This window comes from Bos taurus, chromosome 18, assembly GCF_002263795.3.
Source record: "Bos taurus isolate L1 Dominette 01449 registration number 42190680 breed Hereford chromosome 18, ARS-UCD2.0, whole genome shotgun sequence".
NCBI classification, from domain to species: Eukaryota; Metazoa; Chordata; class Mammalia; order Artiodactyla; family Bovidae; genus Bos; species Bos taurus.
The window spans coordinates 14,048,637-14,065,167 of record NC_037345.1 but is presented as its reverse complement, the minus strand read 5'-3'; the positions used below and the strand labels follow the sequence as shown (position 1 = coordinate 14,065,167).

The following is a 16,531-nucleotide window of genomic DNA, read 5'->3' as shown; positions in this document are numbered from 1 at the left end:
CTGCAGGGGCGGTTGGAGCCGGTAACAGGGACCTGGAGAGCCAAGCCCTGGGAGAGCCGAGGCCCGGGGCAGGGGGGCAGGCGTGTGGCCCCACCTCACGTGCTCCCGCCCTTCCAGGCTGGCAAGGCCAAGACGGTCCGCAGAGGTCACCCCCAGAGCCAGGGCAGGATGGCAGGGCTGTGTGGTCTGGAGGGGCAAACTGACACTCCTGCCATCCAAGGTGGCCAAGTAAACAATGATTGTAGGTGGTTGTTCTGGAGGGGCCACTTCCCAGAGCCCAGCTCAGCAACGTCCCAATCGTGAAGGAAAGGGTTCCTGCTCCCTCATCACCAGGGGATGCTGGAGCCTCAGAGAAATGCAGCCCTGAGGGAGCAGCGGCTCTGAGCACCCCCAGAATCCCCGCCATGAGGTGTGAGCGCACGGCCTCTGCACAGACCCAGCCAGACAAGGCCCGGGGAGGGTTGGGGACAGGGTAGGGGCAGGGCCAGCCTGGGAACCACAGCAGAGCGAGTGAGAGGTATGCGTGTGCACATATACGTGTGCTGTGTAGGCACGCACATGCGTGCACTCTGTGGGCATGTATGTGTGTGTGCACCATGCGGGTGCATGTGTACTGTGTTGGTGCATGTGTGTGCACCATGTGGGTGTGTGTGCATCATGTTGGTGCATGTGTGTGTGCTGTGCAGGTGTGTGCATGTATGCATCATGCTGACATGCACGTGTTCACTGTGCAGGTGTGCACAGGTGTGTGCTGTGTGTGCACGTGCATGCGTGTGTGCTGTGGGGCTGCACTGCATCATGCCTATGTGCACACACAGGTGTACATGTGTGCAGGTGTGTATGGGGGTGTATGCTTGTGGTGTCTGTGTGCCTGTGTGTGAACATACATACATCTTTGTGCATGTGGGGTGTGCACTATGTCCATGTGCACTTACATGTGTGTGTGTGTGTGGTGCATATAGGCCTGTGTGCAAGCATGTGTGTGTTGTGTGTACGTGTATGTATATGTATACGAGCATGAGTGCACGTGTATTTGGTATGTTGTAAGAGTGTGCGTGCAAAGATGCTAAGGGAGGGAGGGCATGGGGAATGAAGGGCATGTGTGAGGGGGAGGGTCACGTAGGGAGGAGCTGGCGGGCAAGCACACTCAGGCCGAGTGTGCAAACTTGAAGGAGCAGATTGCAGAGGTGTGAGTGACCGCTGAGTTTATGAGCTGCGCTGCAGGACTCCCAGAGGTGTCCATGTCCAGAGCCCCCTCCCCTGTCATCAAGGACCCTGGAAGCCCTCTACCCCTGACCTCTGTGCAGGCTCTGAGGCCAGGAGACAGGTTGCATGTGGCCAGGCATGGGAGGACTCCCTGCCCCTGGGGATAGGCTCCCCTGAGCTTATGGTCCTGCCCCAGGACCACTTCACAGCACCCTAGTGTCTGTCACCCTGGGACCCACTGTGCTGCTCCCGGAGCTCTGCACAAGCTCATCTAAGACCCCTCGGGTCACCAGCCTGTCCTCCACACACAGCAGGGCCCATGGGCACACATGTCCGCCATGCAGCAGCCCCTGCCAGCATCCAGCCCAGCTTGTCCTGGGGTCCGGGCTCCTCTGGCCCACCCTGAGCCCCGTCAGCCTGGCACTGGGGCCCTCATGCAGGCAGTGGGGCCTGTGTAGGCACTGGGACACAGCCTGGGGCCATCATGGCGGGTATGAGGGTCACTGACCTTCAGGGGAATGAGAAGATGGGCCAGCAGAGCCTGATGGAAGGGAAGCCCCTCCACCTGTTCACGGAGATGCATGGGTGCCAGGCAGTGGGAGGGCCCAGGCCCCTCCGGGTATGGAGGGCCTGACTACACAGCCCAGAGCAAGGCCAAAGGACAGCTGAGCGGGGGCACGTCTGGAGGGTGGCCACTCTCGGCTCCTCCCTGCACCGGAGCCCCAGTCTGCATGTATGTAAAGGGTGTCTGTGGAGTCCATGGCGCTCTGCTGCATCCTCACCCCCTCCCCCCGCAGTGATGAATGGCAGCAGCCACTCGCCCACAGCCATCAGCGGCGCCCCGTCCACACCCAACGGCTTCAGCAATGGCCCGGCCACCTCATGCACAGCCGCACTATCCACGCAGCAGCTGCCCCCAGCCTGCGGGGCCCGGCAGCTCAGCAAGCTCAAGCGCTTCCTGGCCACCCTGCAACAGTTCGGCAGCGACATCTCCCCAGAGATTGGGGAGCGCGTGCGCACGCTGGTGCTGGGGCTCGTGGTGAGTCGGGTGGGGATGCGGTGGCCCTAGGCCGGGCCAGCCTCGGTCTCTGCCCTCCCCTCCCCAGGCTGAAGCCAAGCGTCTTCTTCCCCAGAACTCTACGCTGACCATCGAGGAGTTCCACTCCAAGCTCCAGGAGGCCACCAACTTCCCACTGCGGCCATTTGTCATCCCTTTCCTGAAGGTAGGGACCAAACCTCCTCCCCACCCTGAGGCCCCAGGAGGCCTGAGTCTGTCCTCAGCCAGCTTAGATCAGCCCCACCCTCAAAACTCTAATCCCCCACCCCCCAGGGAGAGCAGTGCTAACCCGTCGGCTGATTGCTTCAAACCTGCTGCTGGGCTGGAGCCGTCCTCCCCTGACCCCAGGCTCTGACATACAGCTCCCAGGACCAGTCCTGCAGTTAGTGGCCAGGACACTCAGCCTCTCAACAGCTATGTTCTGAGCAACTGCTGTGTGCTAGCCAACCTGTCATAGATTCTGTGGAGCTGCGGGCAGGGGGCATTTCAATGAAGGAGGAGAGCGGGGAGCAGAACCTTCCAGGGAGCAGGGAGCATGGCTGCAAAGGCCCTGAGGCAGGGGTAGGCCTGCAAAGGCCCTGAGGTGGGGGATGGGGGGGTGTGTGTGCCTGCTGTGTTGCGATCCTGTGCCTGGAACAGTGAGGGGATCAGGACAGTGGACAGACCGCAGGCTTGTAAGTGAGCAGACAGATGGGTAAGACTGGGTGTCAGTTGGGAAGCCACCTGATGTGGTCATCAGGGAAGATGAACAGTGGCCCAGGGCCTCTCGGCAGGAGCAGTTGATGTTGGGTTGGTGGCAGCTACACCAGGGCATGTGAGCAATGCATGCTTCTGGGCCCCCACCCAGACGCCCCGAGTCAGAATCTGCATTGAACAAAGCATCGAGCAAAGCTTTTGCACAAAACCAGGAGTGTGCGTGCAGACAGCATCAGACCCAAGTCTGCCCTGCAGGACTTCTCAGGGCCTTCACTCCCCTGTGAGCACCGCACATCCCCCAGAGTGGATAGAGACAAGGTGCTCCCCAAAAGTATTTGATCACAGGCGCCTCTGCTCTCTCACCTCCCCAGGTCAGGTTCCACAGCGCACTTGGGAAGCGTCCGCCCTGAGTGTGGCTGACATCCCCGCCTCGGGCTCTTGTTTCCTGGGCCACAGTGATGCTCACAGCCGTGGGTTCATCCCTCCATGTGCGCTGTGCCCTGGTGGGGCCTGCCTTCCAGGGGACAGGCCAGAGCAGATGTACTCAGGTTCAAGCCCTGATCCTGCCACTTAGCCCCTGTGATCCTGGGCCCAGCGAGTCCCACTAATGGAGTGCCTCCGTGTCTGTGGTTGGAACTTGGGAGCCATTCTTTGGCTGTTGGGAAGGTGGTAGGGAGCGATCAGGCAAAGAATTTGACATGTGCTCCATTCATCTGGGGATTTCAGGGGTTCCACAGACAGGTGTCCCCTGCAAGACTCTTCTGCAGCTGCCCCCACCAAGCCCCCAGGAGCCCTCAGGGGGCGACACAGACGCTGCCACTGTGCCCAGTTAACAAGCAGGGAAACTGAGGCCCCCGCCTGTGGAGGGGTACTAGGATCCATTGACTCCAAGCCCCCCGGCCCGCACAGGGTGTGCCCCAGGCCCGCACCTTGCTCCGAAGGGACCCCACATCATGCCCCCACATCCGCTGCCTCTACTCGCCTTCCTGTCCTCCGCCCACACCCTGCTGAGCTCACGCTGAGCTGGGTCCAGGCTTCCCCATCTGGCAGTCGTTTGCATTCATCAGGAGCCCTTCCCGCTCCTCCTTTCAACTTACTGCTGACTCCTCGCTCCCCATCTTTGGGGACACCGTGCGCCTGCTTCTGTCAGATCAGATATTTACAGCAGATGTCGCCCCCCCATGTCAGCTGCCCACATTTATCCAGGAGCAGGGAAAACACGACACATCCCCGCTCTCACCCAACCAGGCCCACAGCCTCCTGCCCCTTGAGCTCGGCCACCCCCTGCCTCCTCTCAGGGACACACCCAACCTGGCACCGCCTGCCTCGGTGTCCCCTCTGCCCACAGCACAGCCATGGGGCTGTCAGGACTCTGGTGCCCTGACTGCCCTCCCAGTAACGGGCAACTGGGGTGAGGGAAGTGCTGGCCACACTGAATGCCCATGGCCCTGCCCAGGGCCCTAGACCAAGGTGCTGTCAGGGACAGAGTCTACTCGCCTGCCTGACATGGGGCTTCTGGGCAGATCAGGCCTGTTCCCTGGTCTTGTGGACAAGGCACCAGCCAGAGCCCTGCCCAGGGAGTGCCCCTCCCCTGACCCCCATTCACTGTAGAACACTGGCCTCTTCAGAATGCAGAGTGCCTTGGGGAGCCTGCAGGGTGTGCCGGCCTGCTGTGCGGGGGGCTCAGTTTTCCCGCCTGTGACCTGGAGCAGCAGGGACAGTGCCTTCCAGTGAATTGATGGCCCCCCAGGCCCACCATGGTGCACCTGCATGGTGGCTCCCCGGGCCATTTCCCAGGAAAGAGGCAGGAGCTGCATCCGGTCCACCAGGCTCACAACCAGCTCTGCCCTTGGGTAACTGAAACCCCCATTTCCCAGTTCCCTCCCGGGTCCCTTGGGTGTGACCACCCACCTCCCCAGGTGGGACTGGTCTTAACTCACACGAGGAATGGGAGGAGCCACAGCTTCTCGAAGCTCCAGCTGCAGGTGAGGCAGGAATCAGAGAAGTTAAGTGACCTGCCCACAGTCACACAGCATAGCCAGGGTGGGCTGACACAGGGCCCCCAGTCACGCAGGCTGTGTGTGCAGTGGAGATGATGGAAACATCATAAACCCTCGTTACATGAGAGACATCTGCTCAACTGACACCGGCCTGAGTTCCCCTCTGGGAAGAGGGCAGGGTGGAGCCTTTGATCAAGGGGCAGAGCAGCGTTCACATCTCAGTGAGGCATCCCAGGCATCCTGAGTTCTGGAGACAGCACTCGGGCTGCTGTCTTGGAGGGACATGAGGCTCCCCAATCTCTACCCATTTCTTCCGGCCTGGGGTCCCTGTTCCCCCAGCCTGGGGCCCCAGGAGCCCTGCATCCTCTCCTGAGCCTGACACTCTGCGTGGCTGTGTGGTGGGCTTTCCAGAAGCCAGGAGATGCCACCCACCCGGCCGGCCCTCTGCCCAGGGCCCCCGCTCCCAGCTGGCCCCAGCCGGCCAGGAATCCAGATGTTTCCATGGGTGGCGGGCAGCCAGTGGCCAGCCGTGCTGTCCCCGCCCTGCTGTGCCGGGAGAGGAGCGGGAGGGAGGAGGTTTGGCGTCTTCCGATCTCCCGGGACCTCCTTTCCCAGCTCATGCTCCTAACGTGTTCAACAGATGGCGGGCTGGCCCTTGTTCAGCTATCCAAATAGAAAAACAGGCCTGGCAGCCGGTGCTGCTTCACAAAAACGCATCGGCTGCTTGATCCGTCCGGGTGGATGGCGGGCGGGGGCTGGGGAGGCGGAGGTGGGAGGGGCCACGAGGCAGCTTGGAAACACCATGAGAAAGTTGAGGAACTGCATTTATTTACAAATACTCAGAACTCTGGCTGTCCCCAGCGACCTGCCGCTGGGCCCCCATCCAGCCTGCACCCCTCACCCAGTGGTGGTTCTGGGAAGACCACAGAGCCCCCTGCGGCCCAGCTGGCAGGCCCAGAGCCTGGTGAGGGCAGAGGCTGGAGGGCACAGCGGTCACGTCTGGTTGTCGCAGGCCAGATCTGCATTCGAATCCTGTACCCACCCCACACACACCACGCCCTCCTGTGCTGTGGTGCCCTAACCCACAAATGTGGAGCCAAGTGGTCATGTCCAGACCCCCCCTCCCCCGGGAGGTGACCACATGTCACCTCAGTGATGTGGGCACACAGAGCCTTCATTCCAGGCCGGGCTGGGGACCCACAGGAAGTGGGAAGGCAGGGGCCAGCCATCTGGGGCAGGCATGCTGGAGTCCTGCTCCTCCATGGTGCAAGTCGAGTTGGGGGCCGCCCCTCCGCTCTGAGCCTCACCCCCTCCTCCGAGAGGGGTTCACCCAAGACCTGCTCCCACGGGTACAGGCAGTGGGTCCTGAGGAGGAGCCCTCCTCACCTCCTGATGCCGGAGCAGAAGGGAGTTTAGTGATTGGAAGAAAAACCCACATCCCCTAGGGGCATGGTCTTGCCCTCATTCCCAAGCTGTAGCAGAGGAATTCGAGGCCCAGAGAGGTCGTGCATCTTGCCCAAAGTCACACAGCAAGGCTGGCCATTGGCCTCCCTGCCTCACATCTGAGCACACTCGTGCCCTGACCTCAGCCAGCAGCCAATCCAAGCCGGTCCCACCCTCCCCGCAGGCTAACCTGCCCCTGCTGCAGCGGGAGCTCCTGCACTGTGCCCGTCTGGCCAAGCAGAGCCCTGCACAGTACCTGGCCCAGCACGAGCAAGCCCTGCTGGATGCTGACGCCTCTTCCCCTGTCGACTCCTCGGAGCTCCTGCTGGAGGTTAACGACAACGGCAAGAGGAGGACCCCCGACAGGTACCTAGGGGCGCAACAGGCAGCGCCCTCCCCTTCTGACTCCTGAGAGCTGCCCTCCTGCCAAGGCTCAGCGGGCGCCCAGTGCCAGGGCTGAGAACGCAGGTGGAAACCGTGTTGTGTTCTGTGGCTGCAGCCACTGGGCTGGTCAAGTTCAGCCTTAACTGCACAGGCTGACCACCGGGAGGCCATGCTATCCGGCCGTGGCGAGGCCTCCTGAGGACTCAGATGCCCCTCACCCCACCCCGGGGGGACAAGGGAGGAGGCAGGAGAGTCTACCTGGCAGGAGTTCCCTGCAGGTGTGCCTGAGCGTCCAACAACCCAAGGTCCCCAGATGCCTGGGCTGATGCCCACTGCTGGGTCACAGCGCGGGTGTGTGTCCTGCTGCCAGGAAGGCTGTCTCTCCCTGCTCTCTCCAAGAAGACCCAAGAACCCTGACTCCCAAGTCCCAGGAGCCCACACCCCTGAGAAGGAGGGGAGAGGGGGAGCCAGGCCCCCAGTGGGCAGGTCTGTCTCCCGCTCGCTCACACTGTCCACGCCCCTGCCTCCCTCTCTCCCCTGGGTCCGTGGCTCGTGGTCCCTTGACCACTATCCCCACCTGCTCTCTGGACCAGGACCAAAGAGAATGGGTCAGACCGGGACCCACTGCACCCAGACCACCTCAGCAAACGGCCGTGCACCCTGAGCCCCGCCCAGCGCTACAGCCCCAGCAATGGGCTGCCCCATCCGCCACCGCCCCCACACTACCGCCTGGAGGACATGGCCATGGCCCACCACTTCCGGGACTCCTACCGCCACCTTGACCCCCGGGAGCTGCGGGAGCGCCATCGGCAGCTGGGTGAGTGGTGTGGGCAGGGGCGGCCCGGGCGGCTGTGTGTACCTGCAGGCGGGCGCCACCTGGACATGTCTGTCTGGAAGGATGGACGTGAGAATACGGTGCAGAGGAAGGATCTGCGCCCCACCCCAGCTGGGCTGCGCCTGGAAGCCTGAGAGACAGTCATCTTTTGAGACTCTGTCCTGGGGGCAACCCAACATCCCCCAGGCCCAGGAAGACCCTTCCCCATGGAGGGAGGGGCACCATGGCTGCAGGGGTACCTGTCCTGGGGGACTTAGAGCCTCTCGGGGTGCATGGTAACCAGGAAATACCTGGCACGTGGGGGTCCCCAAGTCATAGGAGCTGTGGCCTCGCCTCCAAGGCCTGGGTGCCCCAAGGGAACATGAAGGCACCGCTGATCACACACAGCCAGTTCTGCCCTCTAACGGGATGGGCATCAACACCAAAACACCAGATCCGTAGGGGGTGGTCCCTGAGCAGAGGAGGGAGATGAGAGAGACTGGGCACTGGGGCCACACCCCTAGGGGCAGGACTGCCTGGTCCTCTGAGCTCTGAGATTCCCTAGGTGTGCCCCTGGGCAAGTCACAGCCCCCCCAACCCCTGCACACCTGCAGCCTCTCTGCTGATTAGCAGCCCTGCCCTTGGGGCATGAGGGGTTAATAGAGGGCTGGGTCCAGAGTGGGTGCCATAGGGCCCAGCTGTGCTGGCGGCAGGGTGACAGCTCTTGGTGGAAGTCTGGTTGGCACTGTATGCTTTACTGGGCTCCAGAAGGCGGCATCCCCAACGTGTTCTGATACACCTGTGTCATGTGTTAGCCTGCCCACATCACAGATGGGCAGACTGAGGCCCGGAGGGATAATGGACATGCCCAAAGTTGCCTAGCAACGACGACTGGCCTTCTGAGCCTCCTCTGTGCTGGTCAAAGAGATGAATAAGACCAGCCTGCAAAGGCTGCCCCTGAGACGGAGGCCCAGCACACCAACCGGGGGCCCGGAGGCAGGGTCAGCAGAGGCCTTGCCCCTTATCAGGCCGTCTCCCCTCCTCCTCCCTATGGGAGCTGCCAGGGCCTGGGCCCAGGCAGCAGGTGACAGTGTCTGGCTCCCCACAGCAGGGTCAGGCAGGTGCTAATTCCCATCCGCTTCTGCTAACGCAAAAATAAACGCCAGCTGTCAGGCAGATCTCAGCCACTATTTTGGTTGGGGCGTTGGCGCGGGCCCCAGCTCTGCGGGCAGCAGGGCAGGGCGGTGGGTGGACAGCGGCCTGTGGCTACCACCTCCCACCTCAGCTGCAATTTGAGGAGGCATTTCAGGTTTGGGGACCAAGAAAGGCCTAAGTAGACCCCAGCCCAGGAAGCATGGAGCATGCTGGGTCACAGTGAGGGTGATCGTGTTCGGTATTTCAAGTAGTATAAGAGGAGAAGCTGTGAGAACGCCAGATGCTGCCCTTCTGGCATGAATTTCTCAGCTCATGGTTGTTTTGTTTCTGACTATGGGGTGGGGGCATCCCATTGTTTCAGTCCCTGGAGCTGTACCAGCCAGTGGCTAAGAGCACAGCCCCAGCGCCAGTCGACCTTGCTTGACCTTGATCAACATGTCCCCTTAACCAGCCTCAGTTTCCTCATCTGTTAAGTGGAAATAATGGCAGGAACCCCTCCCCCAGAGGATGAAGCAGGGATGAATGGATAAAGCCCTAAGTACAGAGCCCTCCTCCATCCACACCAGGGACTCTCCCCTCCCACTAGGGAGGCAGGGAGGCTGGGAAACTGAGGCCACGGGTAAGACAAGGGGCCTAGGCCCCATGGGGAATGAGTGCCAGGGCTTTTGACTTTTCCAAGCCCCACTGTTTCCCAGGAGAGCACACTTGGAGCTGCTCATTTGAGGCCCAGCAGATTAAGCCATGCACCCCTCTTACCAAGCAGGAGCTCAGCCCAGGAGCTCAACCCACAGAGGGGAACAGGCCTTGCCAGCCCTGCCCTGTGGACTGACACAGTCTGCTGGGTGATTGAGAATAAACAAGGAAGCACCTGTGATTACTAAACAACCAGAGATATATAGGGCTCAAGGAAATCTGGGAGCCCAAGGCTGCTGAGGAGGAAGGAGCCTGCCACCTGGGCTTTGGAGGGCGCATAGGAGTTCAGCTAGCTCAGAAAAAGCAGTAAAGTGTGAGTTGAAGCCAGGAAGCCACAAGGAGACCCTGAGCAGTGGAGACACCCCTTAAGTGAGGTTCACGGACACTTCTCTGGCAGCAGGGGGCAGAAAGAGAGAGTGGCTGGATTTGGGGGAGAAGGAGTAGTCAAAGCGAGGGATGGGGACACTGGTTTCTTCCTCTCAAGCATGAGTAGAGGAGAGGCCTGTTCCTGACCCACCCCACCCAGGGCGGTGGGCAGAGAGAGGCTCAGAGCCCTGGATTCCCTTCCTCACCTCCCCACTTTCCCTAGGAGGGCACAGCCCGTGGGCGGGACCTGGGGTGGGGGCGTGAGCAGGGGCGTGGCTTGATTAGCAGGAGCCGGGCCTGAGCTTCCTCTCCCTCCTCAGCAATGCACGGATCCCGGCCTGAGGAAGTGATTGACCACAGGCTCACGGAGCGCGAGTGGGCGGAAGAGTGGAAGCACCTCAATAACGTGAGTGTCCAGGCTCAGGCCACGGGGTGCCACAGCCACTCCCAGGCGCTCTGCCCAATCTGCAGGGGCTACAGGGGCAGGCCGCTGTGCCCACACCTCTGCTTCCCCTGCACTCCTGGCCAGCCCTCAGAACACTCCCCCCTGGGCCACCATGAACTGTCTCCCTTGACCATAAGGGTTGGACCTCTTCAACACCATTTTCAGGTCATGCCTGCCCCGCGTCCTTTTGGGGAGGGGAGCCCAAGAAAAGGGCGGTCCCCAGAGCAGCGCTGACCCCTCTGCTCCACAGGGCAGACCGCGACTCCAGGGCTGCAAGGAGAGCTCCAGCTCTGGGTCCTGGACAGTCTCCCCACCAGTGGGAGCCCTGGGTGCCTCCCCAGTCCTTGTCCAGGTGCTCAGGGATCTTTCACAGCAGCAGAAATGGGTTTTCCAGCCAATGCGTCAAGAGCCGTGGGCAGGTCACACGGTCGGGTGGACCGGGCCGGAGTGTGGGACAGTGTCCCAGCTGTCCTCTGCGCACGGCTTACTCACCTTGGGCGCCCACAGCTCCTGAACTGCATCATGGACATGGCCGAGAAGACGCGCCGGTCGCTGACCGTGCTGCGCCGCTGCCAGGAGGCTGACCGCGAGGAGCTCAACCACTGGATCCGGCGCTGCAGCGACGTGGCAGAGGACAGCAAGAAGGGCCCTGGGCCAACTGCCAGGCCCCTCGGCAGCTCCGTGGGCACAGAGGGTGCTCAGCTAGGTGTGCTGGGGGGCACGTGTGGGGCCGAAGCAGGGGGATCAGGGGCCAGGCCATCACTGGTCATGGCCCTGCAGGGAAATAGCACCCAAATCGCCCCACCTGAAGAAGAAAGGTCTTCTGTTGCACACACACTGCCTGACCTGCAGGGAGGACCAGTTCTTGGTTCCCATGGGACAGGGTCTCGGCACTGGGAGGCCCCCGGGGGGCCTGATGACCGTGGAACCTGAGAGAGGCCATCTCGGCCCAGCTCCCAGTCAAATCCAAGGCCCGTTGACCCCGACAGTCTCCCTTCATGACATTGCTCTGTTCCCGCCTCCACCAGCTGCAGAGACAGGGTTTCCCCCTTGTGTACCTCAGGGACCCCCAAGATCACTCCCACACCCTGCCCCCAGGGCCCAAGAGGGCGTGGCCCTGTCTTGTGTGTGACGCTGGTGCCCCTGTGTTTCAGATGTCCACCGGGAGTTCATGCCTCGGACCCTGTCCGGCTACATGCCCGAGGAGATCTGGAGGAAGGCAGGTGAGTGTGGATGGCCTGGAGCCCCAGACTCCCGCCCTCCCCGTATGCTGGAGGGGCCCAGCAGGGCCTTCCCAGGCCTGCTGACCGACTCTCCACCCTCTAGGGTGTGGTGCTCTGCACACAGTAGAGGGCAGGCTTTGGAGATTCCCCCATAACCATGCCTGCCTGCCCCCTCTGGGGTTGTGGGCAGGGGAGACCCAGCTGGGCTGGCGCACGAGACGAACAGCCCAAGGTGTCCTTTTCAGAGGAGGCGGTGAACGAGGTGAAGCGGCAGGCAATGTCAGAGCTGCAGAAAGCCGTGTCTGACGCTGAGCGCAAGGCCCACGAGCTCATCAGCACAGAGCGGGCCAAGATGGAGCGGGCCCTGGCCGAGGCGCGGCGGCAGGCATCCGAGGACGCCCTCACTGTGGTCAACCAGCAGGAGGACTCCAGCGAGGTAGGGCCGCCCCCCACCCCTGCCCCCAGTTCGGGGCGCCACCCCGGCTCCACCACCTCCCAGCCACGTGACCTTGTGCAGCCCCAGGGCCTCTTGACTCCACGTGGCCTGGTGAGCTGGATCCTGTGGGTGTTCCCATTGTACAGATGTGGAAACTGAGGCCTCCAGAGAGAGTCTGGCTCACCCCAGGTCACTGCCCAGGAAGTGGCAGGACCATTGTTCAAACCCAGGCTGGCTGACACCAAAGCCCATGATCTCTCTGACCCATGAAAGCAGAAGGGTGCACAAGTCACCGTCCTGGCACCTGTGTGTCTGGGGGCTGGACTGGTCCAGAAGGGCGGGTGGGAACCCTGAGTGACCAAGTACATTCTCTGTTTGTCTGAGAATGGCTCGGAAGGCAGAGAGGTGAAGAGAAGGGTGCGGCCCTCTTCAGGGGCCCCTGGACTCTCTTCAAGGAGGGCACTTCTCCAAAATCCCCTGGGCCTGTCTGTGCTGGGCCGGCCCTGAGAGGGAATGAGGAGATGACTTCCGGTCAGGTGGTGCCCATCTGCATCTCTTTTCCACTGCGCTCTCAGCTGGAGCAGAAAGACCTGACGGTCTGAGGGGCCAAGGGAGTGGGGACGCAGGAGTATGGCCTGTGCTGCTTCAGGCCATGGACGTGCATGGGGGGGACGGTGGGTGTCAGGGAAGCCCATAAGCAGGGTCGTCCGTCCGGGCAGTCCTGGAGGGAGTGAGCCTGCAGGAATGCAGGGAGCAGCGAGGGCGGGAGCTGGGGGCACACCTGCAGAGGGTGGCCAGCAGGAGGCTCGGGAGGCTGCCTGGGCACGTGGTCCTTCCTCCTAGGGTGGCTTGGCTTCCCCACCCTACAGCCCACGCTGCTGCCTCCGGCCTTTTGAAGGTAGAATCCCTGCCCACCTTCTGCTCACGTGGGTGGCTGGGGTCATTGCTTGTTCCAAAAAAAAGCAGAGGCCCAGTGGTAGGGAAAGGACTCCAGCAGCTGTGGGCACTCACCGCCCCTTTACTCTGCCCAGACTGTGACATTCTGGTATCAAAGCCCTGTCAGTGCTAGGAGGGATTACTGAAAGATCCCCTTTGGAAGGGGCCATGGCACACCATGAACCTGTCTGGGGTGGGCTGGGGTGGTGGGAACCTGTCCCCCAAGAGTGGCCCAGCCAAGGGGCCTTGTCTGCAGAGGATCACCTGCGAGCCTGGGAGCGGAGTTTTTTTCTCTTCTTGCTTGGTGATGCCTTGGCTGGGTTTGAGCCGGTGTGTTTGGAGTGTGTGCCTGGTCTGCAGCTGGGTGGGTGCTTGGGGGAAACGGGGCAAGCCCAGGCCACCCTGATCGTCCCCCCTCACCTCCAGAGCTGCTGGAATTGTGGGCGCAAGGCCAGCGAGACGTGCAGCGGTTGCAACGCGGCCCGCTACTGCGGCTCCTTCTGCCAGCACAAGGACTGGGAGAAGCACCACCATGTGTGCGGACAGAGCCTGCAGGGCCCCGCGGCCGCCGTGGCTGAGCCTGTGCCCGGACAGTCCGACACTGCCACAGGCCTGGGCCCCTGCCTGCCCCCAGCCGCTGCCAGCCCCAGCGAGGCGGGCTCCACTGGGCCTTCCCGCCCCGGCTCCCCTGGCCCACCTGGCCCCCTGGACGCAGCGCCCCGCTGACCTGCCAGGACCTGATGTCCATCAAACTGCCCAGCCCCGCCCGGCCCAGCAGGATGCGCACCCAGCCCTGGGAGCCGACCATGGGAGTCACCGCTGCTACTGCTTCTCTCCAAAAGAAAACAGAACCAACAAGACTGCATCCACACGACTTCCTCAGCTACCTGACGATCACACCTCGACCTCTTCCGAATCCTCAGAAGCCCCCAGCTGAACTTTAGGTGGCGGATGGATGCTGGCCAGAGGTGACCAGCTCGTCTACAACCGCCTCTCCCTCCTTGTCTCGCTCTCTGTCTTGTTTTTATCTCTTTATGACTTTCACATACTTTCTCTTCAATGAAAAAATCGAATTGTTTGGTGGCTTATATTTTCATTGAAGAATTTTGGGGGACTTTGTGGCAAGAGAGCTACTCAGAAATGGACAAAGAAAACTGGGGTTTTCTCCCCTTGCCTGATTCAAAAGGGAAAAGGAAAACTGTTCTTTCATAGCCGGAGATCCGAGCCGCCAGTTCATGGAAACCGCCCCAGGGGTGTGTGGCCAGTGCGGTGAGGCTGGTGAGAAAGATGTCAGACTCAAGTCGTAATTTTTCATTTCAGATTTTTTTCTCCTTTAATGTCAAATTCTTTGGCTTTAAGTAGAAACCCAAAAAGTTTTTTTAAAAAAAGAAAAAAAAAAGGTAAAGGAAGCATGCTGCAGTCCATGGGGTCGCAAAGAGTCAGAGATGACTGAGCGACGGAAATGAACTGAACTGAAAGGAAGCATACCTGTAAACTACCTTGCCAGCTAGCTAGCCAAGGATGCCGGACACACCTCTGCTCCAAAGGAAATCCAAAAAACATACACAAGAAGTCAAAATCCAAAATTTTGTTGTCACTGCCAAAGGATGTTTTTCACTGTTTTCCTCCACGCCTGGGCTTGTTCCAATGTCCGTCTTTTCTCTTGCTTTGATTCTGTTTGGGGGGCGATGGGGTATTGGGGTTTGGAGTGTTTTGTCCAACAGGAAGCAACTTCTTTCTTTTCAACTCCATGGCAGCGCCTCCGCTGGGGCCAGGTGGGGTGGGCAGTGAGGCCCTCGGCACCCACACGTGTGTGCAAGCGTGTGTGTGCATGTCCACTGGGGCACACCCAGCATGTATCTGCACACGCTCAGGAAGGGTATCTTGTCCGTCCTCACACCCTCTGTGAATTTCCATCACATTTCATCCTTTCCACTTGTGAAAAAAGTGCTAATGTGTCCTTCCGAGAAAGAATATAATTCCGAGACAAAACTGTGACAATCTTTCGGGTTGATTCTCGACTGCTTTTCTGAGTGTGAGGAGACAGCCACCACGCCTTCCACTGCTGCTCCTCCTCGTCCTCCTCTACCTCTACTGCCCGCTACACAAGCCTGCCGCCCAGCCCGTCTCTCCATCCCAGCCCCCGTGTTTCCTGCAGCCCCTCTCTTGTCTTCACACTTTTGCAGAAAAAGGAAAAAAAAAAACCCACAAAGAAAAGCAATTTGCCCTCCCTGCACCTTCTGGAGACTTGACCAGCTGTATATAAACCTGCATTTTTGTCCAGCTCTTCCTCAGGGGATGGTCTCTCTGAAGTCCCCGCCCCATGCCTCACCCTGACCCCCATCCCACTCGCTCCCCCAGCGATCTCAAGGAGGAAATAAAGGAATAAGGAAATTCTGATCTGTACTCAGTGGGAGAATAAACAGCAGACACGGTCTCTGATCGGGATTTTACTGCATGGCTGTAAGAAGTTCCAGGACTGGAGTGCAATAGTGACCAGCTACTGAAACCCAGAGCCCAGGGGCCTGCCGAGAGGCAAGAAGTCAATGGTATACGATAATGTGAATGTATATAGTCCTTGCAGAGGTCCAAATGATGATATTCATGATGATGATAATAAAGAAGAGATGTTTGCCAAATAAAAAATTAAGAGAAACCATGGAAGTATGTAAAGAATAGGAATTAGGTTTTCAGAGAAATCCGAACTGTGGTCCACCAGGCAGCGATGTGTGTGTTGATCACTGTTACTTTCCAGAGTTGTGAGAACTTATCCTTTGAGTACTGAGAGGAAGGACTCCATCCGATCGCCACAGACCAGGTGCTGTTCAAATCCCACCTGGCAGGAGCCCTAACTCTGACCGCCCAGCTAGACCTCTCACCCTCCAAGAAGCCTGTGAGCTGCACAGGGCTGCCAGCCTCTCAGAGGCTTGCTTCTGTGGGTTTCAGAAGAGCAGGGGCTGTGTGGGCTTCAGGCTCTCGTGAGGCACCTGTCACATGGGCAGTCTGCTCTCTTACAAGCGCTGAACCTGTTGAAATGGCAGTTTCGCACATGCTATGATGTAGGCCCACCTTCCCTTGGCCTCTGTTCCTATGAGGTTGCAGGTAGGCAGGAGCGGGTGGTGCCCAGGGCAGCCCGGGGTCTGGTTGGGGGGTCCGAGGCCCTGACGTCAGGACTACTGCAGCCCCGCAGGTGGGCTTGGCTGGCCTCTGCTCCTCTTCAAGGACAGGCAGGCACACCAGGGGTGGTGGCACATTGGCCAGATGGTGGCCTCAGTCCAGACCAGCCTGGGGGACCAGACCACAGGCTGAGGGTCTGAGCTGGGGTGGCCCCTCCCACCCCAGTGGTTGGGAAGAGGTCGCTGCAAGCCCGCCGGGGAAGGCTCTCTTCCTGGTGTGGCCCCCACACCCGTATCTCATACACTAAGACCTGCCGCTGGCCGGGGCTGCAGAAGCCTCACGTGAGGGGCCGGCCATAGGCCGACGGATGGAGCCCCTGCCGGCAGCGAGTGGCCGCAGGGTCAGAGGGTGGTGGCTGGGTGGGCAGCACAGTTGAAGGCTGAGGCCCAGAGCGGGAGGGAGGGGGCGTCCCAGTGGGTGCCGTGTCAGCAGATCCCAAAGGTGTGGGCCGGGTCACACAGGCAGGCCTCCTCTGTGCCCTGGGAGCCTGTTTCTGTTAG

The 16,531-nt window shown here is 60.6% G+C and overlaps 1 protein-coding gene across 4 annotated transcripts in view; it reads left to right on the top strand.

Annotated features, from left to right (window-relative positions):
• Positions 1-15,513, top strand: part of CBFA2T3 (CBFA2/RUNX1 partner transcriptional co-repressor 3) — a 78,035-nt gene extending 62,522 nt beyond the window's left edge. For all 4 annotated transcript variants that reach the window (XM_010814591.4, XM_005218771.5, XM_005218776.5 and 1 more), the window contains 9 exons: positions 2,004-2,245; positions 2,340-2,429; positions 6,587-6,768; positions 7,380-7,603; positions 10,135-10,220; positions 10,767-10,965; positions 11,414-11,482; positions 11,728-11,918; positions 13,281-15,513. In XM_010814591.4, coding sequence (XP_010812893.1) covers positions 2,004-2,245; positions 2,340-2,429; positions 6,587-6,768; positions 7,380-7,603; positions 10,135-10,220; positions 10,767-10,965; positions 11,414-11,482; positions 11,728-11,918; positions 13,281-13,580 — 1,583 coding nt within the window. In that variant the 3' untranslated portion in view covers positions 13,581-15,513. The remainder of the gene's footprint in view (positions 1-2,003; positions 2,246-2,339; positions 2,430-6,586; positions 6,769-7,379; positions 7,604-10,134; positions 10,221-10,766; positions 10,966-11,413; positions 11,483-11,727; positions 11,919-13,280) is intronic.
• Positions 15,514-16,531: the final 1,018 nt, after the last annotated feature.